Source organism: Cervus elaphus, chromosome 28 (genome assembly GCF_910594005.1).
Source record: "Cervus elaphus chromosome 28, mCerEla1.1, whole genome shotgun sequence".
NCBI classification, from domain to species: Eukaryota; Metazoa; Chordata; class Mammalia; order Artiodactyla; family Cervidae; genus Cervus; species Cervus elaphus.
Window position 1 is genome coordinate 11,175,677 of NC_057842.1, and position 26,408 is coordinate 11,202,084.

A 26,408-nucleotide genomic window follows, 5' to 3' on the forward strand; every position below is an offset into this window, starting at 1 on the left:
TTTTTGCTGCTGGGTTAGGGGATTTTGTCTTTTATGCAGGCAAGCAAAATTAGCTCTAATAAGTCATTTTTCAAAATGAATGATTCTCAAGTTTCATTTACACAGATATTTTGAATGGATATGCCATCAAAGCTTTCTCACTTCAGTGAATTCATTGCTCAGTCCGTAATGGAAACTTTTAATGGCAGTCACAATGGCATTTATTAGTCCATGGAATTTATTCCTCACTGTGAATCTTCTAGTATCTTGTCCAGCTTAATCTGCAAAGACACAGACAATGAAGTATTCCCTTTGAGAAAGTATTTATCATTCTACAAGACTTCGCTATGCAGAGACATCTCTGTGCACATCCTATTCCCCTGAGTAGCCCCATCCTGGTGGGCATTTCCTTACTCAGAATTCATCCTAGAGAAGGCCTCCTTCTGTTAGTTATAGGCCCGCATTCCTCTTAATGGTCTTCATCCACTTTGCTGCCAGTTGACCTATTCAAAATGGTTTTCTTTGTGTATATAGTCCACCTGTTTATACAAATTCTCCTGGAGTCTTCCTGAGAAAGATAAAACCGAAAAAACAAGTCACATTCTTTTGAATTTGTTTGGCTTCCATAGTGTAGCTCCTTCAGTCTTTCATCAATAACTTTGTGAATGTCTACTACTGTGCCAGGCTCTAGGCTAAGGTGCTTGGGATATAAGAGTGGTCAAAACAGATGTGGATCATGCCCCTTTGGTGAATAATCCCCATGGAAGCGATAGAAGGTGAACTGTTAACAAATGAATAATCTGAAAATGTGCTGTGCTAGGGAATAACCGTGGAATGTGAGAGAGAGAGGCTTCTTTAGATGAGGAGACCTGAGAAGACTTCCAAACCTCCATAGAATGAAAAGTGAAGTTAAGAAGGAACATGGTTTGTGAGGTGCTAAGGGATCAGGTGATGTTCCAAGAAAAAGAAACTGCAAGTGAAGAGGCCCTGAGGTAGGAAAGAGCTTGGAATGTTCTCATAGGGTTAGAAGACTTGTGAAGTGAGGGGCAAGCTTCTTATGGAGTTGGAGTAGGAAGAAGAGACCAGACTTTTTAGAGCCTTGTAAAAGAAGAGAAGCAAATGAGACAGATAAGCATTTGTCACGGTCATTTCTCCATCCATTCATCCATCACTTTGATAGTGTGGAAGAGAGAGGATTAGGATCCAGTGGTACTGGGAGAAGGTGTAGAACAGAAAACTGGAGGACAGTTAGGAGACCACCAAGACCATCCAGATGAGAGATAAGGATGTCTTTAACTAAGGAGGAGAAGCAGAGCTGGAGAAGATTGGGCAGATCGAGATGTGTTTTGAACACAGAACAGATGGCACTGCTGGTGGATTTGATGTGCAGGATGAGAAGTAAGAAGGGCTGAAGAGTGATGCCAAAGAGTCTCACTCAACAAAATAGATATGCAATGTTTCCTGTGATGGGAAGACATGGGAATAAAAGGTGTTTGCAACTTAAGAGATGGTATTTAAAACCATGGGAATGGATGAGTCCATCCAAAAGAGAATATGAGAAAAAAGACAACTATGTAACTCAACATTTAGAAGGCAGGGTAATGAGAAAGAGCCAGCAATGGAGACTTGGCTGAGCTGCAGCACATAAGAGGGAGGAAAAGAAAATAAATGGAAAAGCTGAGACAGATGAGTGCTTTAATGAGGAAGTGATTAACTCTCAAAAGCTTCTGAGAGTCCAGTAAGATGAGGACAGAAAAATAACCTTGGAAATCGACCAGATGGATCTCTTCTGAGACCTCAATAAGAAGAATTTTAATGGAATATTGAGGACAGAATACAAGTTGGGATGAGTTCTAAGTGGGAAATTAAGGAAACAGCATAGAAGAAACATCATCTACTATGGCAAAAAGGATAATTTGTATCAAGTTATTTGGGAACTTGGGGCTATAGAGAGAGGGGGGTTTTTAACTTCATAAAATATGTTGGCACTATCCTGACTTTTCAAGCTCTGGGTCAGGAAGATTCCCTGGAGTAAGAAATAGGAACCCACTCCAGTATTCTTGCCTGGAAAATCCCATGGACAGAGGAATTTGGCAGACTACAGTCCATGGGGTTGCAAAGAATCAGACATGACTGAGTATGCATGCAGCCACATCCTGACTTATTTTAAATTTATATGTAGCATTTCTTCAATTATCAACTTATCAGAAAAGTTGTTTTGACTTGATCACTTTTCTTCATTGATTCTCATCTTTTAAACATGTAACAGTTGTTTCTAACCACTTTCCTACCTTATAATAACATTCAGAAAGCTCAGAGGTATATTTGAATAAGCATGTAAGGCAGTCACAGTTTCCACAGACTTCAGTGCTTTGAAAGACTCTTCCACACACTGCAAAACAGACTGAGAGATGGTGAGTGTTATCATGAGGAAGTGAAGAACTGAAGTTAACATTCTGGTCCTTCCATTCCATCACAGATTTTCCAATGCAAATACTTCCTTAGGATAAAATTGATTTTGAAATGGGAGACCCATCGTGGAGTGAAGTCTGCCACTGTGTTGTTGCATCTTGACTCATAAACTATCACATGCTAGAATCATTTTAAATTATCAGACTTTTTTCTTTTTTAAAATATAATTGGCATGTAAGAGTTCATATGCTTGATTCTGCTTCATGCTTGCAAAGCATCTCAGCTCTCCTGCTGTCATCCTGGGATTGACTGCATCCTATAATGTTATTCTTGCTGAGTTCCAGGTACAGTCAGCAAACTATCACATGAATCTTGGCTATAAACCTTGTACCAAGGGGTAGTCACTGGGCAACAGTGGAGAAAAAACACAGAGTTTTGCGGTCAGAGACCTGAGTGGGAATCCTAGCTCATGCGATTACTACCCTGGTGAAGCAGGCGACTTATTTGAACTCCTCTGGTCCTCAGTTTTCTTCATTCATAAACAGGGAAAATGCATAATTCTTTCCCAACCAACCCACAGGTCAGCTAGCATGTTCAAATGTGAAAGCACTTTATAAAAGGTTGAAACAGTTGGTCAATATTACACACATTTTATTACCCTTGGACTCTAAAAATCTGCCACTTTTTTTTAACTGTTTAATTTCAAGTCTTAACTGCCGAATTTTCCAGCCTACCTCCCCCCTCCCCCCAACTATCTTTTGGACTTATTTAATTGAAATCTGCTTCACATGCTCTTTTCTTAGTCTAATCCCTCAAAGTTGATAGTTCTGTTATACCTTTACATTATAATGTGATTTTGATGAAATGAAACAGAAACTTATTTATGGCGTACATCTACTTTCTTTTCCATCTTTCACAGCCACATAACCTGCACCTGCTCTCGCAAGGAGAACCACTCTCTGCTGCTCCTCTGGGTTCCCATCTTTTGCTCTTGGGCCTGAAACCCGAGGCTTACAGCAATATCTATCCCTCCGCATTTCCGGTTTTAGGCAACACAGCTTTGCATTCAGAAACAAGAGGGCAGCATATGGTTGTTAGCATCTTTGCAACAGAGAAGCCTTCAGCCCTTGCAGTGGACGGGCTTCTTTGCTGGATAATGGAACCTTTTCCATCGGGTCTCACTATTTAATTTTCAAATGGAACCCAAAGCGCGTGACTAATGTTCTGTAGTAATTGCTTAACACTAAGTGTTTCCATGCTTGAATTTTTCTGTATTAGGAAAGAAATTTGCTTAATGTACAGTTACAAAAGTGTCTTGGGGAGTCACGGTGCCGAGAAGGCAAAGCGCCCGAGAACAGGAGGGATACCCTGACATTTGGTCTAACATCTCACAGGAAAGCGGGATGCAGGGCGCTGAGCCCTGGCACATACATCAGGGTCAGCTGATAACAGCGGCGGGGAGGTGGCCACGGAAGCTTAGGGTAAACGGCTTCCCCCACACACCTCTCCTCCCAGGATGTCGCCAAAACTGGTGACACGGAGCAAAGGGGGGTGACTTTCCCTTGAATAAAGCAGGTCCTTCTCTGCCTCTCTTTGACCGTTCTGAAGGATTTGATTCTCAGTCTTAAGCAGCTCCACCAAAACCAAATTATTTCAGAACTTTTAAAACTTTATTTTTTAAAGCATAATCTTTCTTTGGGTATATGACCTTCTATTTACTGCAACCTGCTTTGGAAAGTTGGTTATCAGGGAAGGTTCAGGGTCTATAGGGACAATTTTAACTATGGCTGCAGAAATTTAGTCATATTTTCCAATGAACTGCATTAGTTCCTTTCTTACTCTCCAAATATTCAACAATTACAAGAATCTCTTTGTTATCTTGGACATGACTCCCTCGGGTTATTGAACTTCACACTATAGCTATTAGGATAGGAGAAGAGGAAAGAGAAAAAAAAAAAAACAGAAGAAATTTGTCCAAAGTTTTATATATCTTCCCTACTGCCTGAATAGTTCATCTTTTTAATATTTATTAATTTCCTCTGTTTTTTATTCCTACTTTCTCAAGCAAAAAAACAAAAAGCCTGTATTAGAAACTTTTGAGCTCCAGTAATTTGGTGGACACTTTCTATATTTATCAGATAGCTCCTTCTATAGCTATAATTCTAAGAATTGAGTGAATGCTTTAGAGAAAATGTTAAGAATTCCTGCCCTATACTAATATTAAATAATCACATTAATTTCATTTTAACCATGTTTCCTGATTTTATCAAGACGTATCTCTCTGTAACTAGACCCGGGACGTGTAGGGTAGTGAGGCATTCACATCTGCGTCCGTGTTCTGCGGGCTGTAGGCCGATTGTTTCTCATTTCATTGTGCTGCACTCAGTTGCTCAGTCGTGTGCAACTCTTTGCAACCCCATGGACTGCATCCTGCCAGGCCCCTCTGTCTGTCAGGATTCTGCAGGCCAGAAAAATAAGAGCAAATACTTTCATGCCTAGCCCTGAGAAATATTGTGCTCTCAAGGAAGAGTACCAAATATGGAGAAATGTGTGGATGAGTCCTATAGAGAATTTTGGCATGTAAACAGAAGGTTAGGTAGCATTTGGTAGAAATGAAGGTTGGGGGTGATGGCTGGAAAGTGTTGAGATGACTGGATGCTTTTCCTCCATAGCCTTGAATCCGTTGTGTCTGTAGTTTTGCTGTAGTAGGCCTAAAGTCTACTTCATGATTGAACTTTTTAAGTGAATTTTCCCTTAAAAAATTCTGTATTGAAAAAAATTAGACTTCAGGCCAAGATAAGAAATATATTATAAATTTATATTCTTCAATTTTAAAGGAAATCCAAAGTGAAAATGGAATAATGTGGGTGGCATAGTTTGAGATCATAAAAATGTTGAGATTCTTTTGTGAAGGAAATATTTATATCACAAAGAAGCAGGACTATCTTATTGAAAATAATCATTTTAATTTTAATACTAAATATAACTTTTTTGGTTTTTCTTCTTTTTAAAAAATATCTAACAGAGAAGAAAATCACGATATTCAGACCTTGACTTTGAGGTAAGTGTCTTAAGAATTATTTTTGTTTTAATTTTAATTACTTGAATTTGAAATTGGTATATAATTACTTACACATATTACTCTGTGCAGCTATGTAAGAGTTCTACATTTTTTAATTAAAATGAGAAGTCAAATGTTTTTCATTAAAATCCATAATGTATGACTAGTTTTAGAGAAAAAAATGTAAGTTCTGATTGCTTTAAATGTGTGCTGAGACTGAGATATTACATAGAATTAAAGATTCCACTTCATAGTGCTAAGACATGTGGGCTATTTATGGTGAGAGTTGAATCTGGTCAATTAGTGTAAATCCTTCAGTTTGTTGGGAAGTAGGAATTTTGGTTTCTTGATATTATAACTATTTTTCATATTTAAAATGGTCGTGTTTGTTCTACTTCAGTGATGATGTGAAGAGCGCCTGTGAGGGGTGTTTGGCTGGGTAGCTAGGTTTCCTTGGGACTGACTTGCCAGATTCAGGCTCCCTGTGGTACATTACAGACTTGTTTTTCCAATAGCAAGTATTGTTTCAACGTGCTCCTCTGTTTGGTAAATGCTTTTTCACAGATATAAACAAGATGAAGATGTTCATTCTCCAATTTGCATTGAATTTATATTGATGCTGTAATAGTGATGCTAGAAATTACTGAAATCATACCATTTGAGCAGCTTATGCTAAGCACAAAATTAATGATGTTTGAGCATCACATAAAATGCACTTATGCATCTTGATAATTGGATATGATTCATAGCCTGCTGACATAATTGGATATAAAGCATTATCAATTTTTCCAGCATATTTGTACTGTTGTGATGCCTACATAGAACTTAATACTCTTAGCTGATATCTTAAAATTTTAGAAGCCTCCCAGAATGTGGAAATTCATAATTCCATCATTTCATTAGTGTAGATGAATATTGTAACTCAGCAATGCATATCAAATATCAAAAGGGAGACAGTAGTTTCTGTTTACTATGATGGTGAGCAAGCCCAGAGTTTACCTTGAATAGAGTCTAAGGAGAATTGGATTTTTTTTTAAGACATATTTTAGTAGAATTTGTACAGGATACAAAATAGTGATGAGGAATCTGACCTCAATGATGATATGGCAAATCTTAGTATTGATGTGGCTCAATTGCATCAATATTAACCTGGCACAGAACAGATATTTCATTAGAGCCTAAATTTTTAAGATAAAAGTATCAAGACTATAAATTCAAAGAGAAAATAAGCAAAACTCTTCACTTTTAGATTCTTTAGTACCTTTTAAGGAACAGATATTTTAGGGTTTTTTCCTATTAATTCTTCAGGTAGCTAAAAGAGAGGATCATCCTGTATATGTGTATGTTCCTGATATATGTATGTGTGTGTATATATTTATACACACATATGTATATGTATATACATATTCCTGAAAGCAGTTAGTTGTTGTGTTAGTAGGGAAGGGAAGAAGTGAGATTAACCCACTAGGCATCACTGATAAAATATAGTAAAAATCTAGATCTAAAATTAAGCCTCAGTGCAACCAACTAAAGTTATGTAATTGTCAGCACTGAAAAGAAATCTGCGTCCTTTGAAAAATTAGAAAAACTGTTCTTTTTTTAAAATTTTGTCTGTGGCAACTGGTAACAGACTCCTTAAGCTGATCTTTCTTCCTGTGCTTTGGATTCCAACATATAACCAGGGTATTATCAAGACACCTGCTGATAACAAAGAGACAGCAAAAAGTTGCAGCACTGCAACTGTAAATGTTTTCTTGTGCCTTTTCATTACTTTGGTTCTTGCGTGACTTCTATTGGTGTCAAGTTTTGCCAGAAAATGTCTTTGATGTATGATTTGAATGGTTTAATACTACTCCCCTTAATATATGTGCAACTACAATTATATAACAGATGTTTCGTGGACTGTGTTCAGAGAAATTATTGCTGCATTTAAATGCTGATGAATTTTTTAAAATCTATCTGTTCTCTATGGATAGTCCTTAAGGATGAGTCCAAGTTGTCTCCTCCCTGTTTTAATTCAGGCTGGATAAATTAAACATGTTGATGTCAAACTTTCTGATAACGCCCACCTGAGCCTGCTAGTTTTACCACACAATCACCAACTCAGACATTTAAACCACTGCTAGACAAACTTTGCCTCCTGGTTGCCTAAAAGCATCTTCCCTTCAGGTGAAGGCCTCACTCACTCCCAGAATCCACACATGATAACAACATTCTCTTAACTCACATACCCAAAAAACCCTGTGGGTAAGTCATACATGGGAAGAGCCGTTTCATAGCACCGATCTCCAAGACTGCATTGAGCAAAGAACACGGCAAGTCAACTGGTCATAAAATTGTGGAATATAGATTCTTACTTTCTTGAAAGTATACAGAAATTACTGTAGTGCTGACCCTATGTTTTGTGACCAAACTGTCTATTGAATTTGTATTCCCAACTCTAAGCAGAGAGGTGGTACAATACATAACCCTTCGGTAAGTGTTTGTTGAGTGAGTGATGAAAATTTGAATTTTTAATCTGATCCACTCTAATAAAACATAGTCAAACACTATATCTGAGTTGGAGCAGTATAGAAAATGGACCACAATGGAGGCAACACCTCAAAGATGTCTACATCATATATAATTCAAGGAGCTAGTAATGTCAGATAGAAATCCCCAGAGGGGGAAAAGGCATGGAGGTTGCCTTTGCATGTTTAGTGAGCAAGAAGCAAGTCAAAATTCACTGTAACCTGGAGCAAATGGAAGACAAGGACAGAGGAGGCAATTTATAAACCATCTAGTGAAGGGCTACCTTACCTAATTTGTTACTAAAAGCCGCTAAGTCTTTTCTGTTGTATTTTGTTTTGTTTACTTTTACTGAGGAAATTTTCAGCTCTGATCTGGGCTATGGAAAGATGAATATGGCAGTAATAGTAAGGAGAGACGGTAGTGTGGTGAGGAAGGAAGTTGAAATATAAACTAGGGAGTGACTAGTCTACGAAAGAAGAGATGAGCACCCACTTCCTAGAGGTGGTAGGAAAGCAGAAGTGAAGCTGCTTGGTTGTGTGCGACCCTTTGTGATTCCATGGACCCACCAGGTTCCTCCATCCACGGGATTTTCCAGGCAAGAATAGTGGAGTGGGTTGCCATATCCTTCTCCAGGGGATCTTCCCGACCCGGGGATCGAACTCGGGTCTCCCACATTGTAGGCAGACGCTTTACCCTCTGAGCCACCAGGGAAGCCCAGGAGAGCAGAGGTGGTAGGATATTGTTCATTCATTTAAAATAAATAAATAGTAAGAAAAAACATTAAAAAAAAAAAAAAAAAAAGGACACTGAAGAGTCAAGGTCACAGGGCAGGGAAGCCAGAGCAAGACAGCTCTGCAGGTCTGAGCCTGAGCTTCTGCTAGTACCACAAACAGATCCAGGGAAGCCAAGGAGACATTTAGCTAGGATGAGTTGCATTTTAATACTTAGGGGATTAAGGTGCCTCATATGATGTGAAATTAAAAATATTTGGCAGGTGATTTAAACTGTCTGTCTTGGATTGAGGACAAAGCTCAAAGAATTCTTAGGAATACAATTACAAACTTCCTTCCTGAAACCATAATGTATATTTTTATCATTTCCATGTTAAAAATATATATAGAGAGAGGTGTCTTTTTTGCATCTTCTCTTGCAAAACTGTGGGGATAAACCTTGTCACATTCTTCCATGGGAACCATGCAGCCTCTTAAACACACCGTGGAATGTTCCTTTGAGGTTCCTGGTGAGCCCCCACACCCAGTCAATCCACACGCTTCTCCCACTTGGCAGAGGGCACAGGACAGCACAGACCCAGGGTAATTGTGACCTGTCTCTGTGGGCACTTGATGTTATTGGAAGATTTGGGGGAACATAGTCAAGTAAGGTAAAATATTATTTTATACTAATTTTATGTCATTTATGAACACAGCTAAGCTGTGATATAAAAGAAAATATTTATATTAACTTCTAAATTGAAAGCATACAATTTCTTACAAATGTCTTATTCTCAAAAGATCCCTTCGTGCTTTGACCCAACCCCCAGCTGTGTGTGCCTTCTGTTACGCAATCAAGTATATTTTGGGAGGAAAAGTTTGCGCACTGAGAACTTGGCTATATCCTTCTCTTCTAGCTTACTAAATTTAAACTACTGTTGCAAAATTATTTATCTGTAGCCAAGTATACTCTGAGTGACAGCACTTGTCACTCATATATATATGTATGTATGTGTGTGTATATATATATATATGTATGCATGTATATATATATATATACACACCTCATTCATTTTTTTCAGACCCTTTGTCTGATTTCTTTTAAGCCCATATTTATTCAAATAGAAACATATTTGACACGGTAATGCCAAGCATTTCAAGGGTCAACAGAGTCTGTCTTATGGATACACTGGGACTCTGACCAAAGAAAGATACCTAAATCATCCCCTTCCCACAATATGACTTTGAGAATCAAGTTTAATTCCTGTAGTGTGTCTTGTTTCCTTCACATGAGTTTTAACATCACTGCAGACTAGCATTCAACAGCTCACGCTGAGTTAAAGACTCACATGCAAAGCTGCAAGAAGAAAGATAACCCTAGTTTTACACTAGTTATATGGACAGTGGCAGTAAGCTCTATAAGGCCAAGTGGTGTCTAATTCCTAACAGCACACGATTTCCCAGCCCCATAGTCTAAAGTTTATAGTCAGGAGATTCTCCAACTTTTTCTAATCATCTCCTTCCATTTCTAAAAAGTTAATATATGCAGGGTAATACCTATCTTATCTGTAATTCAAACTTAAAGAGATTGCAACTCTATAATTCTAGGCTCTGAATTTGAAAGAGAAAACCTTCAAATAGGAGGAGAGAAGGCAAGATTGGTGATGGCCTTCTGTGTCTGTGTACCTATGTATCTGTGACACCTCATTCATTTAATTTATTCTGTGAGTGTCTGTGGAGCACTAGCTGAATGCCAAGCACTGTGCTGTGTGTCAGGGATTCAAAGGCACTGCCCCCAAGATGTTCAGAGAACAAGATGAGGAGAATAGCCTTCAAGCCAAAATTGCAGTGCTTGCTATGAGACCATTGCAGGGTGACTGATATCCACAGAGTTCATGAGCTCTCAACAGAAGCCCTCTCATCCACCCTCAATTTTTTAATCTCCTTTTCATCTGAAAAATGAGATGGCATCATCACAAACTTGGATAGTCTGATAAAGGATGCTTCCTGAGTCCATGGGGTCCACCTAAGACAGCAGCATGCAGAGAGAATTCACTTGGATTCAGAATGGATTCAGCTTCCCACCACCTGTGTGAGCTGCAAGCTTTACTGACCTCTCAAGTTAAATCTCCTAATCAGTCAAGTGAGATAATGACCACCACCTCCCAGGGTTATTCTGAGGATTAGGAAAGATAATAACAGCTACCTTTTCATAAGTGGCTCTTATCTGTGTACTCCAGTGATAAGTGATTTAGAACCCTTTTTAAATCTTCAATCTTACAAGGTTATTCTGACAACTGAAATTCTGGCTAAAGGAGATTGAGTTTTTTGTCTCTTACTATACAACTGGAAAGTCATGGAACTAAGATCCAAATCCAAGCTTGTCCAGATCTGAAACTACTAGATTTGACAAGTATTTAATCAAGGAGATTGTCTGGAATATAGTAGGACCGCAAGACATGAAGTTTATTTACATCCTAATTTTTCTCAAATATCTGAAATTTCATGAAAGTGCTTGACAGCATATCAGTTCCCCACTAATTTCAACAATTAAAAGGCCACAAAGACTGCCTTCCTTGAGTTACAAAGATATAAATGAAGGATAAAAGTCCTATTAAAAAAGCTATTTGGGAGACACTACATTTGTGCAGTTAGGTGGGTGGTCCTTTCAGAATGGGATATCAGCACAGCTTTGAAAAAAGGCTGAATGATAATAATCTAAGTGAAAGTGAGCTTTGTCTAGTGTTTGTCTTTATTGCAAAAGACACCCGTAATATTTGACAGGCATTATAACTGAAGGAACTGATTTTTATGTGGTGTTGCAAATTAGAATGTATTTGACTATTTAAATAATCCACTTGTTTAAGGTGCAATTTTGTCGCAGAATTCAATTTCTTTGCGACACAAGATGTTTGGTTCACAAAAGAATGAAGAAGGTAAATGGATAAACCCTCAGGTCAGTAAAAGTCCAGAAAGTAAAAAACAAACAAAAAACCCCAAGAAGAACAACAGCAAAATAGCAAAATTCAGAAAGAGCCATCAAAGTGGATCAGTAAGATTTATAGGTATAAAACTTTCTAATTAGGTAATTAAAATCATCAAAGGTATAATTGCTTCAAATAATTAAATATTTAGGCAAATAGGTGAACCCCTTATCACTTGTGACAACTAAAACTGCAGCTTAAGTTTTTATCCCAGAACATCACTGGGTTAGACCCTGTCCAGTATTCACTGATTCTGGCTTTACTGTCAATGGACCTTTCCCCACTAAAAAAGCTAAACGCTTGAGTCTTTTTTTTTTTTTCCATTTATTTTTATTCATTGGAGGCTAATTACCATGACAAAAACCACTACAATATTGTACTTGAGTCTTTGAACAAGACAATCATGCCTGGAAGGTCACACTGAGACTGAGTCCGATCCACGAGCTGTCCCTTGGCAACCGTAATGTGGTCCTCTTCTTGGAACCAGCAGGCCATCATTGCTATGGTGATTTCAGGCCGTGACAAGGTGGCAGTTTCAAACTAGGCTGATGATCTGGCTTGAGGATGTTTTTGCAATTATGTTTCTAGGTAGGAAGGGGCCCAGATTTCAGCACCTAAATTTTTCATTTGATTTTACATTCATTTCAGGGTCCTTGAGCTTTATTGTCCAGAGTAGCTTTGATGAACTTCTGGAGAACATCATAAACTACTCCTTGGTTACATCAGATTGGTGCCCACCATATACACGTCTAAGAATGTCTTAACAATCCAACTCCTCAAAATCCACCCGGTTCAGAATAAGGTGCTGCTCATTCAATCAAAGCATGATTTAAAAACTCCAATCAGTTAATGTATCCTCATTTCCATGAGATATATTCGATGCTTGGCTTTATTAAACATGCTTTATCTGTGAGCGATATCTGGTTGCAAGAGACAGAATGACTTTGACTGACAGACAAAAGAGAACTTTGTTGGAAGGATATGTAAAAATTCACCTCTTGGCAGGAGATGGTCAGGACCTTGATTGACAGTTTCCCAATGCAAAGTCAGACTCCCCTCATGAGATAAAATATGAGTGGAGAGAGACAGCCCAGACCAACTCAGCACAGGGCCACCTCAGAGCGGGCAAGTGCTACCAATAACATCAACCATCTTAGAAGAGAATGAGTCCTCTTCGGAAAGGAATGATCTCCCTGAGGAAAGGGGATTTGGGCGTAAGATGAGAAATTGCAGTAGGAATTCTCTTTTATAAAACAGAAGAAAGAAAACAAACAAAATGCAGGAATAACTGATTTGAGAATTTCCAACCTAAAAATGAATATGTAGGACTTCCCTGGTCGTCCAGTGGTTAAGACTCCATGCTTCCAATGCAGGGGATGTGGCTTCAGTCCCTGGTCAGGCCTAAGATACCATGTGCCATGTAGCATGGCCAAATTAAAAAAAAAAAATTTTTTTTAATATGTAAAGATTTTGGAATCTGAGTCACTTGGATTTCTTTTAGCAGACTTCCCAATCACTTACTCCTATAACAGTATGTCTTGTTTTTCCTCACCATAGTCTAATTAAACTATGTGATTGAAGTGTGTCCTCCATTACAGTTCAAGCTATAAAAGGGCAGCGACTCTACCAGATTTTGCCAGTATTGTTACTCCAGTGTCTAGCTCAGTATGTGATGTCATGAATATGTATTAACTGACAGAATGAAATCTCTTTAGAGAAATGTCGGTATGATGACATCACTCCTACTGCACCCTGACACAAAATAACTGTGTGGTAAGATTCATTATCATGAAAAACACTATATGGTAGTTCAAGCCGAAGCCAGTATACTGACAACTATAGTTTGTTTTGTTTGTTTGTTTTAAAGCACTCATTGTAACTCAGACCCATATTTTAGACAGTGTCTTAGGGCCAGATGCTGCCTGGGAATATTTGCCTCCCTCAGGATAGAATGCACTGCATTGTTTGCCAGCCACTCGGTCCTCAAAATCTCTCCATTGCGTTGCTTTTGCAAATCCCTGCCTCACAGCAATCTGCATCAGCCATCACTAGTCAAGTGGTGTATGCCTAGTGTTTCTCTAAATCCTGCAGATCTGTTTCTTGTATTCTCCCCAAAACTGAAGAGAAGTTAATCACCCTGCAGCTTCATGCTGTGTTTATGCTCCTTTCATGAGTGATGATGCCATGTTCCCATCCTCCCCACCTGATTCATCAACAGCAAACTTCTAGAGCTCAGAGGAGCCAACGTGAAAATAATCCACTAGAGCAACACTTAAAACGGCAGAATTCTCCGTATTAAAGTAGCTAGTGAAAGCAGAAGAATTAGCTGAACAAAGCACTGCCTAAACACAGATTCATTAAATATAGAAAATTAAAGTTGGCTTAAGAGACAACAAACCTTTTTAAAATGTTAAAGATGCCATTTGCATTTTTCTTTTGCCTTTTTTGTTCTTCAGCAGATAAAGTTTTCTACACACGTGTCTTTTGAGAACAAAATTGGGCATTATAAATCTTTCCCCAAAGTTGCATTTCTTTTTCAAAACAAATTCTTACTTCTGAAAATATTTGGTAATTAAAACAATAGACCAAATGTTCAAATCATAGCTCAGACATGAATATGGTATACCTATGCAATCTGCAAGAGCAAATGGTGAGTTATGAAGCCCATGCTTAAAAAGACTATAAAATCTTACATAAACATGAAGGCATAATCTTGGAGAACCACCAAAACTTTGATATTTTAACTTTTAAATATCACATTTGAGGAAGGTATTTTCTCCTTTAAAATAACACATAAATACAGGGGAATTTTTACCCAACCCTCCTTTGTTAGTACTCTTTTAAATGCTCTGTAATAGAAACAGATTCAGCTCATGATACTTACCCCAAGGTCATTTTATTTCTGACTCTATTTGTTGAGTTGTGATGAAGTTGGAAGAAAGGCTATAATCAGGGATGAAGAATATTAATGTATTTGTATCTGTGGTTTTAGAAGCTCATCAACCACACAATTTATGCTCTGAATTCTAATTGTTAAGATTCTGTACCATTTTGTAAACAAATATATGAAACTTCTGGGTCAGATTTTCCTTCTGTGAAGCTCAATCATTATTCACAGAGAAAGTGTAAGATTTTTAGTTCTAACATTATATTTCAGACACTTTATTGCTTTGAGTTAGCCTTAATTGGCATAGCCTGGGACTTTGCTCCCTCTTTAGTAGAGCCAGCCAAGATTTTAGTGTTCATAGAAATAAAACATAAAAAGTAATATTTCCCATGGCAAACACTGAGAGACTTTGGTGCTTTACAGTCTGAAATTTTTAAACATTCTTTATATTGTAGAAATTTTTGTAAAACAGCTTTAACTTTAAATGATGAAAATCTTACACAGAAATGACTGCTACATTTTTATTCACCCACAAGAGAAAACTATTTTTTGCTAATCTTGTAAGTGGAAGAAAAAGCCAATTCTTCATGTTCTAGAAGTGCTGACTATAAGATAAGGCCCTGGTGCAGCTCATTTGCCTGTGTGGCATCTTCTGGGACCTCCTAGTACCTGCAAAAGTTGATTTCCCTTATTAGTGTAGTAAAATATTAAATCTCTTTTTTTAATGCTTAAATCAGGTTAGAAATGTGAGCCATCTTACTTTCTTTTGCAGAAGGTTATGCATACAAGGAAGAGGCACATGGAACTGTTTCAGGAACTCAATCAGAAATTTCAAACTTTGGACAGATTTCGGGATATACCAAATACAAGCAGTCTGGTGAGTGGACATTGCTTCATTGGTGCTGATGCTGTCTTGGGAATACAAGAATGGAAAATTGAAAAAAAAAAAAAAATCCCCCAATGGTGCTTTGAATTGTACTCAGAGGCAAATTAGGAACAACAGAATTTTAAAGTGTTTTGTTCATATTTCAAATGTTCTCAAGTATAAGGTCTAATTGGAATGAGTTATATATATATATATATATATATATATATATATATACAATGTGCTGGATTCACCTGGCCATTTTATAATCAGAGCTAAAAGCCAGTTAATTCAAATTTCCAAAGAGTTGATTAAATCTTTTCATTTGAATGCCTGGCATTTTAAGGTCATAACATGTAATGTATGTAACCTATATAATATAAATAAGAGGTATTATAAATATATAACATATAGATAATAAGCACACCTATCTGTAGAGAGAGAGTTATTACCTGAAACTCGAGAAGTAAGTTCTCCCCCCAGAGTTTCAGGGTACACATCAGCGCTGGGGGCTTTGTCGGTTTTGACCACTCTCTTCATTCAGTCCTTCTGACTATAATCCTAGCATAGGACTTAATCAAACACAATGATATTTGGCCACTGCTATGTGCATGGCACAGTCAGAGCTCCAGAGAAGGCTATGCCACTATTTGTGAGAGCCCTGGATCATGGGTCTAGAAATCAGTATGATGGTTCAACAAGGTATTTCAGTTTTATGATAGTGCAAAAGCAATGTGCATTCAGAAGAAGTCACACTTTAAATTTTGAATTTTGGTGTGTTCCTTGCCTAGTGATGTGTCGTCTGGTATTCTTCCATGATGCTGGGCAGGGACAGAGATCCACAGCTCCCAGTCAGCCCTGAGACCACAAGGATGAACAACCACACTTGGACAACCATTCTCTACCCAGACAGCCAGCCTGGTTTTCACTTTCAGTGCAGTGTTCCATAAATTACATGAGATGGTGAAGGACAGGGAAGCCTAGTGTGCCGCAGTCCCTGGGCTCGCAAAGAGTTGGATATGACTTGGTGACCGAACAACAACAAAGCCTGACTAAGCTATGGGGGTCAGTAGATTAGGTGTGCTGAGTGCACTTTGAGCTTATGATATTTTCAACTGTGATGAGATTCATGGGATATACATCCATGGTAAGTTGAGAAGGACCTATAGTAGAAAGCTCAGCCAAGAACTATCTGAGCTTGAGCAAGTTACCCAGCTCAATTTCTGAAGCTCAATTTTCCCCTAAATTGAGCATAGGAAATAGTCTGAAAATGTGCCCCTTGGATCTTCACACTTGCCAAAGCAGGAGGGGCCTTACCAGCCACTAGCTAATTCTCTGATTCAGCTCTGAGAATTAGAGCTGGGATGGCCTGCCCTCTGACCACTCGAAGTGTGGCTCTTTTTCTCAGCTTCACACGTTTGCAGACCCTGGCTGGCTCTTCTCCTCCCAGCCTCTGGTGTTCTGAAATACACATCCTTTGAGGTGTTTCTGGTCACCTTCTCATGCTAGTAATTCTTTCATATGTGTATGAGTCTTAGTCCTGGCTTTCTAAGTAATGCCATTCACTTATCAAGAGGAAGAATTTATGTGTCTTTGTGTTTTGCTTGTATTCCTCTCAGTGCTAAAAAGCATGATGGCCATATATGGTAAGTTATCAATAAATGGCCACTCTTGATTTCTTCCATGTCAAATAGTTTAATCTACATTTGTTAAATGAAGGTTGTAAGCAATATTATACACTTTAACTCTTCACTGGTCTCTAAAGAGTTTGTGTATATCAATCTATTTTCCTCCATACAGCAAGAATCTTGCATTATGTGGAATCATCAATGCAAAGCATACAGAAAACACTGTATGTAGTGAGTGGTTCTTTCTCATCTACCCACCCCCCACACCAAATATTAAACTGTCAATTTTTAGTTAGCAGGAAAATGAAAATTGCACCATTGAGATTAGCCCTAAACTCATTAGCTACTCATTTTGAAATCCTGAAAGCTAACATTGAAATAAATTGAAGAAACTTCTTGTTTTCTTTTTAAAAGTAGAAGGTTATGCTTACAAATTTGAAAGACTTATGCAACAGATACAGCTGGCTGACTGCTATAATATGATTGTAATTTCCCCTTGTATGGTCTGGATATTAAATCATTAATGGCACAAATATCTGTATCTCAGTTTCCTGACAACCAAAATAGCATCCTAATTACAGCACATCTCTGCAGCAGCCTGCCTTTTCTAGAAAAGATTTATAAATATTTATCATTTGGGAGGTTAGGAGTGGGGAGGATCGTTGTCATTGCTGCTTCACTATTGTCCTAAATACATGTGAACAGAGGGAAAAAAAAAATCCTCATTCCATTTTGATTAATAAGGAACATGTGAGTGAGTTTATTATCCTATAATTCACAGTGGCATGTTGCTAATGAAACAGTGCCTAATTGGGTGGAGAAAGAGATTTTCAAAACAGAAACCTCAATAAAGTCTGTTTCCTTTTTTTTTTTTTCTGGCTACTAACTCACAACACCTGCCTTTCAATGCAAATAACTGTAATTATGTAGAATCTGGGGAATAAAAGGGAAACCGGAAGACCACTCAATCTATCTCCCTGCCTCTAGGCAGGACAGCACCTGAATCTCCTACAAGGAATAGGTGTGGTTAACAGCCCCATCATCACATAGAATAAGCCTAGGGGTCTTTCACTTTTCCCCTAGCAAAAAGGTTGGAAGAAGGAAAGAAAGAAGAGAGGGAGGGAAGAAAAGATCAGTGAAGGGGGAAAAGAGGGAAGGATGGAGGCGGGAGGGACTTACCACCTGTCCTACTTACCTGTCTGCCCTGGCGAGGAAATTTGGGGAAACAAACCGGCATGTTTTGGGTGGCTGTGAATTCTCAGATTCTATGAATGTTCTCTTTCTATTTATACAACCTAAGACCACATTAGCACTTTTGGAAGCTCATGTATGTTGGCTTATATTGATTTTATAATTTATTAGGCCTTTATCACACGTGCTTCAGTTTAAGTACATCTCCATTCTACATTTGAGCTCAAAAACAAACAAATGAACGTAATACAATTGCATCAATTCAGGAACTTATTCTAACTCTGAATTTTGTATCAAGATTCAGGCCTCCATTGAAAGCTTTCCTGGCCCAGGTGGCTCTCCCTGTTGAATTCAGTGACCCCATAGGCTGTTCCAGGGTTGATTGTTCCTTGGACCACTGAACAGGTCACAGTCTCTCCATGACAATCCATCACCCACTGACCGCAGAGGAAAATGGGTGGGCCAGGGGCGCTATCCCCCGCTTCCGGCTTCCTGCCCTGCTATCCCCCGCTTCCGGCTTCCTGCCCTGCTAGCCCCCGCTTCCGGCTTCCTGCCCTGTTATCCCCCGCTTCCGGCTTCCTGCCCTGCTTGCTGGCAGTGGTGGTCCTTCTCCACTCAAGGGCGTCCACACGCTTGGGAGCCATGGTGAGAATCACAGCTCCACAGGGAGTGCTGTAGGATGCCGGAGGAGATGAACCTCATTCATTAATTTATCACCTACTCAGAAATTCAATCAGCCATGTACTGGCAATAATACTCTGAAATTAGAAACAAGACATCCTGACAAAGTTGAAAATTAGCCTTTTTATTTCCTGTATCTGCAGTGCTGGATCTTTAAAATATAAAAGGAAAATCACACTTATTCTAAACACGATGAAGCACTTAATTGTATTTATTGGAGTATAGTTGCTTTATAATGTTGTTTGTTTCTGCTGTACAGAAAAGCTGTACACACACACACACACACACACACACACACACACACACACACACCCACCCACCCACCCACCCACACACACACACAAAATCTGTCCCCTCTTTTTTAGATTTCCTTCCTATGTAGCTCACCCCAGAGCAGTGAGTAGTCCCCTGTCCTCTACAGGAACCTCTCACTGGTTATTTTATACATAATATCAGTAGTGCATACATGTCACTTATAATCTCCCAGTTCTTCCCACCCTACCTTCCCCTGTGGCATCCATATGTTTGTTCTCTACATTTGTGTCTCTTTTTCTGCTTTGCAAATAAGATCATCTATACCATTTTTCTAGATTCCACACGTATGCCTTAATATACAGTATTTGTCATTTTTAAAGCAAATGAAATAGCACTTTACGTATCTTGACTTCTTTTATGATTGAACTAATTAGCTTTCTGTCAAACAGGATTCCCTGAAAGCTCCTTGAGACAGCCCTCCTCCAGCCATGGATAAATCCACTCTATGGCTTGATTCAGCAGAATTTCTACCAATGAGCCCTTCCATTGATGACTGATTGTTCTGATCCCTATAATGCCCCTGAAGGTCCAACCATTCCTCATTGCCTACAAAATAAATTCCAAATTGAGAAGTAGCCTGGCAGACAAAGCCTCTTATGATCTGGCTTTCAGTCATCTTTGCTTTTTTTTCCCCTAATATTCTTTTTCACTCCAACTAAAATAAATTGGTCTGTGTTCTGAGAGGCCCCATTTCTACTCTGTCTGGATTTGAACTTAGTACACATGCTTTTCCAGCCACCTGACCTCCAGCCACTCATATGTCTTCCTGACAAAGCGCATTCTTCTCTGCCAGGCCTAATGTCACTTTCCTCAAAAAGGTCTCTGTTCTTTCCACAAAAGGAAGCCGTATTTCCGCCCTTCTCCAAACTCCCACAGCACTTTTTCTGGATTGTAGGTGTGTTTATATCTGTATATTTTATACCTCCACTTTACTATGGACACCTTTTTAGCAAGGATAATTACTATCTAGTGAGTATTTATTGAAATCAAATATTATGCTCAGATTCTCCACTTTTTTTTTAAATCTTTGCAACCCATAAAGTAGGTGATGAGCTGCACCTTTTGCCAAGTCCTTTGGCCCAAAAGACAAAGCATACCTGTTTTGCAAATATTAAAATTGAGGTTCAGAAAAATGGAGTCAGTTGTTCCAGGTCACATTCATATGGAATAGAGCAACTGGAATTTGTACTTATGTGTACTGAGCTCTAAATCTATATTCCCTCGTGGCCCATGTGCTTTTCTGTATTTGATGTATCACCTTTCTCTCCCAAGTGCCTCATATGATGCCAGCATAGAGCAGTTGATAGATAAACATGGGTTGAAAGGAAACAAAGAGAGAGGGAAAGAAAAGAGAGAGAGAAGGGGAGAGTTCTAGGACTATAATTCATGAGATTTTAGGGTATTAGACTAAATCAGAATTAACCCCCTGTACATGCCTTAAAGTTTTACTTTTTATTAAATCTTTACTATTAGCTATTTTTTTCTTGTATGTTCTGATGATTAAGGCTAACAAGTTTGAAAACAGCTAACATATTGAGAATTTTAATAATGTAATTTCTAACTTATATGCATATATATGGAATCTAGAAAGACAGTAATGATGAACCTGTTGGCTGGGCAGCAGTGGAGAGGCAAGTATAGAGAGCAGACTTGTGGACACAGTGGGGGAAGGAGAAGGTGAGATGCATTGAGAGAGTACCATGGAAATATACACATTACCATACATAAAATAGATAGCCGTGGGAATTTGCTGTATGATGCAAGGACCTCAAACCGGTGCTCTATGATGACCTAGAAGGGTGGGATGGGGTGGGAAGTTCAAGAGGGAGGTTTAAGGGAGAGGGGACATATGTGTACCTATGGCTGATTCATGTTGATGTATGGCAGAACCCAACACAATATTGTAAAGCAATTATCCTCCAGTTAAAAATAAATTTAAAAAAAGGAAAAAACTATAACTATATATATAATAACTATATCTAGTTATAAATATTTCTATAAGCTGTGTCTTTTGACTATACTGGAGAATGATTGTTTAATCTACTGAGAGGAATCCAAGAAATTATTCAAGTACATGTTTTCTATTCCCCCTGCAATTGACTGTAGTTAGTTGAAGGCCAGAATTTGTGTGTGGAGGGGTAAAGAATGCATTCAACAACCGTGAACTGTTTTTTTCTTCCTAAGGAGATATCAGTCATGATTCTCCTCTTGTCTTTGATGTTACTCAGCTTAGTAAATCCTGTTCAAAGCCCCTCATTTTATAGAAATCTTTAAATGACATTTATTTAAAGTAAAGCAATTTTACTGCTAACTTTTAGCCAATATCAGGATATAAAATCCACAAATGATGTCTGTTCATACATTTCTCAAGCACCTACAAGATTGAAGTTCTTGGCGGTGTTACAATTAGGCAGATCTTAAATCTTAGGTAATTAGAGGGTGTGGATGATGAAACTTCAGAAGAAATGTCTTGTAGACATTTTTTTTAAACCCTGATATTGCTGGATATGTCTTCCAAAAAGCTGTGCTCTTTGAAAGGATTTTTGGTGGTGTGTCATACAAGTTTGTAGGAAATTGTGAAGAATATACAGCAGAAAAAAATAGATCACACATAGCATTTTCCTATTCTAAAAAGGGTAATTTCTTGATGAAAAACTAAGCAAAGATAGGGATCTAAAGTTTTATTTTACAAAATAAGGCTAGTTTAGGTTCTAGTTTTTAATATTACACAACATTCCCTATGATATAGCCTCAATTTTTCTTGATCACACCAAAGATTCTGCCAAAATATGTAAGTGTTCTACATTTTATGTTAGTGGTAACTTAGTGCTCCTTTCTACCTGAACCTATAGCCATCCTGACACTTCACAAGATGCTCCCAAACAAAACATTATCTACATCGCCTGATATATTACTATTCACTTCCTTTGATTGCTGGAACATTTTAGGGTAACTCAAAGAAGGTGTTCATCAGTTTGTTCAATGAAAGAAAACTGAAATCAAAACCATTTCCTGCAGCTGCCCATAATTTCCAATCATCTCTGAATCACATAAACTGGATTAAGCTTAAAACAGGCTCTCTTCCTGGAAATTTCAACTAGCGGCCATCCTAGTCATCAAATAAATGATTCCTTTCCCCTCTCTTCCTGACAGGAAAACCCAGCACCAAACAAGAATCCATGGGACACTTTCAAAAACCCCAGTGAATACCAACATTACACCACAATCAATGTCTTAGACACAGAGGCAAAAGATGCTTTGGAACTGAGACCAGCAGAGTGGGAGAAATGTCTGAGTTTGCCTCTGGACGTGCAGGAGGGGGACTTTCAAACAGAAGTTTAACAGAATCAAAATGGACTGCGGTGGAGACAAAATGTATTTGCACTGACGCTTAAGACTTGGGAAGCCTGACATTTCTCTCCAGACAATGCGACTCTCCTGTGTCAGCACCTCCACGTGCCAAATGTCAGTGGTGTTTGCTTTGGTAACTTCCCCTGGTCAGGCGAGTGGAGAGAGGCCCAGGTGTACAGTCCTGACTGCCCCGTGTTGTAAGTACCCGTGGAATGGATTTGTAAGGTAATCTTTATAGATAAACCTCAAGCAACGATTCATGTTGTAACCGCTTCATATGGTTTAGTTTTCAAAAAACTTCACCATGAAGCACAATGTATATATTTATGCAGTTTTTAAAGTTTATAACAGTCTGTTTGGCCATTACTACACTTTTTACTTTATAATATAAAAGCAAAGTTTTTGTCATTAAATGAATGTTTGTTGAGCTACATTCTTCATTGCTTTAAATGCAATAAAGTAATAATCTCACTTTTATATGAATAATATATTTCACATCTTTATTATTGCAGTTTTCTCTAGAAAGCTCTGAGTAGCTTTCTCTGCTGCAGCTGTGTATAAAATATTTAAAATGTTGTATGGTGTAAATAAACTTTTGTCTACATATCAGTTTTTTAGTGCATTTTATTTTGGATTTGTTGAACAGAAATTTACATATTTATAAAGTTTTTTTTTTCATTACAGATACTGAAAATGTATTCATGGTTTTAATAGCATACCGTTATTACTCCTTTGAGGCTAATGATTTCTCCAATGTAATAGTAGGTTTGTACAGTGCTTCTGTATTTTCTACTCAAACACCCTTTGGAACAATGTACCATGTAAATGGGGCCTGTCAGAAATCTGCTGGCATCATACTCTTACATAAATATCATGTTTTTTCTATCTCGTGGCAAAAAAAAAAAAGACAACTGCTAGTTGAAAACAGTAAGTTACCATACAAAAAAATAATGCAGAGACAATGTTTGTTATAAGTAATGAAGTTCACTGCATGCTCCACAAAAGAAACTACTTGTACTGCTGTTCTTCGTAGCATATGGGAAGATGAACTTAACTTGAGATTTTAAAAAAACTTGTATCTGTACATCCTCTAGCAGAAGGAAAGGGGAGTGGATGTACTTGGCAGATGATTTATCTGGTGTGAAGAGTCTGAGATGAGCCAACTGCAGAAGGCTCCCTGGTGTTCTGTCTGGCGCTGGAGCTGCACAGTGATGCCCCCCACCCTGCAAAGCGGCACCAGAGGAACCTGGGAGCCTTGGGGTGGGGAGGATTCTGGAAATTTCCTCATCCTTTCAGGGGATGAGGATATTGTGCTCTACAGTCTGAGGGAAAAATAAAGGCAGTGGGGAGGAGACTGGGGGCTTCAAAACGTCTCAGATGTTTATTTAGATTAGCTTGCTGGCTAAGCCTGCCCTGCGTGGTCTTCTGTGATGGGCTCCCGTGACTAGTGACCAGGGGACCCGGCCCACGGGCCACGAGGCAGACGCCAAGGTGCTTCAGTCTCAGGCGCGCCTCTGAGCCGAGCCTTAAAACCCAACTCCTGTCAGACACCCTTCCTGTGCTCCAGGTGTGAGAAGCAGATTTTTAATCAGATTTTAAAAATGAAGTGACATCATTATGCTAAAAAGCGTATAACATAACAAAGGACTGTTTTTTAATAAACTTGATGCTAATTATAATGTAACCATAATATTTAATGCTTATTAAGTTTATCAGGTGACTTTCTGGTGACAGGAATAATATTTAGTAATTTCTCTCATTATCTCTCTCTATTATGTATAAACACAAACATATTTGCATGGGTGCATATATACATATACATGTACATATATACACCTATACATAGGTGCATATATGTATATAAAATCCAAAACACTCAGCTCCATCTTAGTACCCTCTAAAGGGAACAAAATTCATATATACAGTTCTCCATTCCAAACTGTAAAATCTCGATGGAAAATAAAAAACCACAAGTATAGGTTTGAAAATTCTATATGTTTAAAACATAAATTTAATATACTAGGCTAATATTTCTTCTAACATCATAATATTCAAGGCCATTAACAAAAACTTACTTTTTTCTGCCATCTTTCTCTAGTTCTGGTAACTCTAAATACTAGAGTAATACATGAAACCTAACCAAAAATTGCATACTTAAAAATGTTAGGGTAAATATTTCGGTTACTCTAAGAAGGATGCCGAGTCATAGTGGTGCTTTTGTTTGTTTTCTAATCTGTAAGAAGAAAATGCAAATCAGTCCGTATCAAGCAATCATAATTTTAAGGCAGCCCTCTCCCAGTGCATGCCTTCTGAGTGTGCACTGTACTTACATAGATGTACTCAGTCACAGTGCTGAGTTCAGCGGTTCCCTGACAATCTGGGCATGTCCCTCAAAGCCCACTCAGCACCTGCTGGGGTCCTGGTGCCCTTGGACCGGACAGTCCCTGCCTCACGACCAGATTTGACTTATGGGGCTTCCCTGGTGGCTCAGGTGGTAAAGATTCTGCCTGCAATGTGGGAGACCAGGGTTTGATCCCTGGGTGGGGAAGATCCCCTGGAGAAGGAAATGGCTACCCACTTCAGCATTCTTGCCTGGAAAATTCCTGGACAGAAGAGCCTGGCAGGCAACAGTCCATAGGGTCACAAAGAGTTGGACACAGCTGAGTGACTAACACTTTCACTTCAAGTTACACCTCATATTTCATCCTCACAAAGTTTTTCATTATTTACCAGGCTAGAAAATAATTTCTCCTGTGAACTCTATGGCATTGCTTCTGTACCTCTCCTAGGACTTCTAAGATCTAGATCTTCTACCTTGTTACTTATACACATTTCTGATATCCTCTGATGGACTGTAAGTGCCTGAAGGGCAGGATTCATGTCTGATGCACTTTTGTACCTCATAAGGGATCTACCACAATAATGTGCACACAATAAACATGTGTTGAATTATTTGTGGATTTTATTTTAGTATTGCTTACAGCTATACGTGTCAAGTCACATGTCCCCAAAAGTTTCCTGAACAATTACTATGTGTGTATTTCTGTAAGTCTATACTCTGTTTAGGGTTCTATCCCTGGCCCAGGAAGATTCCACATGCTGTGGCGCATCTAAGCCCGTGTTAACTACTGAGCCCACTCTCCAGAGCCTACAGCTGCAACTATTGAACCTATGTGCCACAACTACTGAAGTTCTTGCACCCTAGAGCATACACTCTGCAACAAGAGAAGCCACCGCAATGACAAGCCCTCCCATCGCAATGAAGAGGCATCCCCGCTCACTGCAACTAGAGAAAGCCCACAGGCAGAAAAGAAGACCTAGTACAGCCAAAAATAAGTAAATAAATATAAGATCGTGTGTGAGACAAGTATTTATATTATTTAAATATTAAGAAGCTCTTAAAACCCCCATATTATCATTTTTGTCCCTCAGATTATCACATGGAAAAGAATTAATTATAAAAGATGTGGCTCAGAAGCAGCTGACCTACCTAAGATCACCATAAATAAATATAACCCCATACTAGGGCCCAGGTCTTCTGACATCTGCTCCGGGACCACTCCTGTGATGCCATGGTGTTTCCAGTTTTTTCTTCTAGATTACTAAAGTCCCAAATCAAATAATGGTAAGTGGAGATGTTTTTCAGGACAGTCACAGAGGCAGAGAACTGAAAACATGCGTTAGGTGCCCTGGGGATGCTGAGACTGGGAGCTTCTGGGAGCAGAAAAGTGTGGCTGATCCAAAATAACTGGTGATCTTAAAGAGATTTGGATCTAGAATCCATCATGTGGTTCTACTTGCACCTTCTTGGCTTCTCAAACCCACTTTAAATG

General features: G+C 38.6%; 1 protein-coding gene across 2 annotated transcripts in view; it reads left to right on the forward strand.

The window, feature by feature from the left end:
- Positions 1–23,184, forward strand: part of ADGRB3 (adhesion G protein-coupled receptor B3) — an 850,102-nt gene extending 826,918 nt beyond the window's left edge. For both annotated transcript variants that reach the window (XM_043890330.1, XM_043890329.1), the window contains 3 exons: positions 5,417–5,452; positions 15,317–15,421; positions 22,378–23,184. In XM_043890330.1, the coding sequence (XP_043746265.1) occupies positions 5,417–5,452; positions 15,317–15,421; positions 22,378–22,566 (330 nt within the window). In that variant the 3' untranslated portion in view covers positions 22,567–23,184. The remainder of the gene's footprint in view (positions 1–5,416; positions 5,453–15,316; positions 15,422–22,377) is intronic.
- Positions 23,185–26,408: the final 3,224 nt, after the last annotated feature.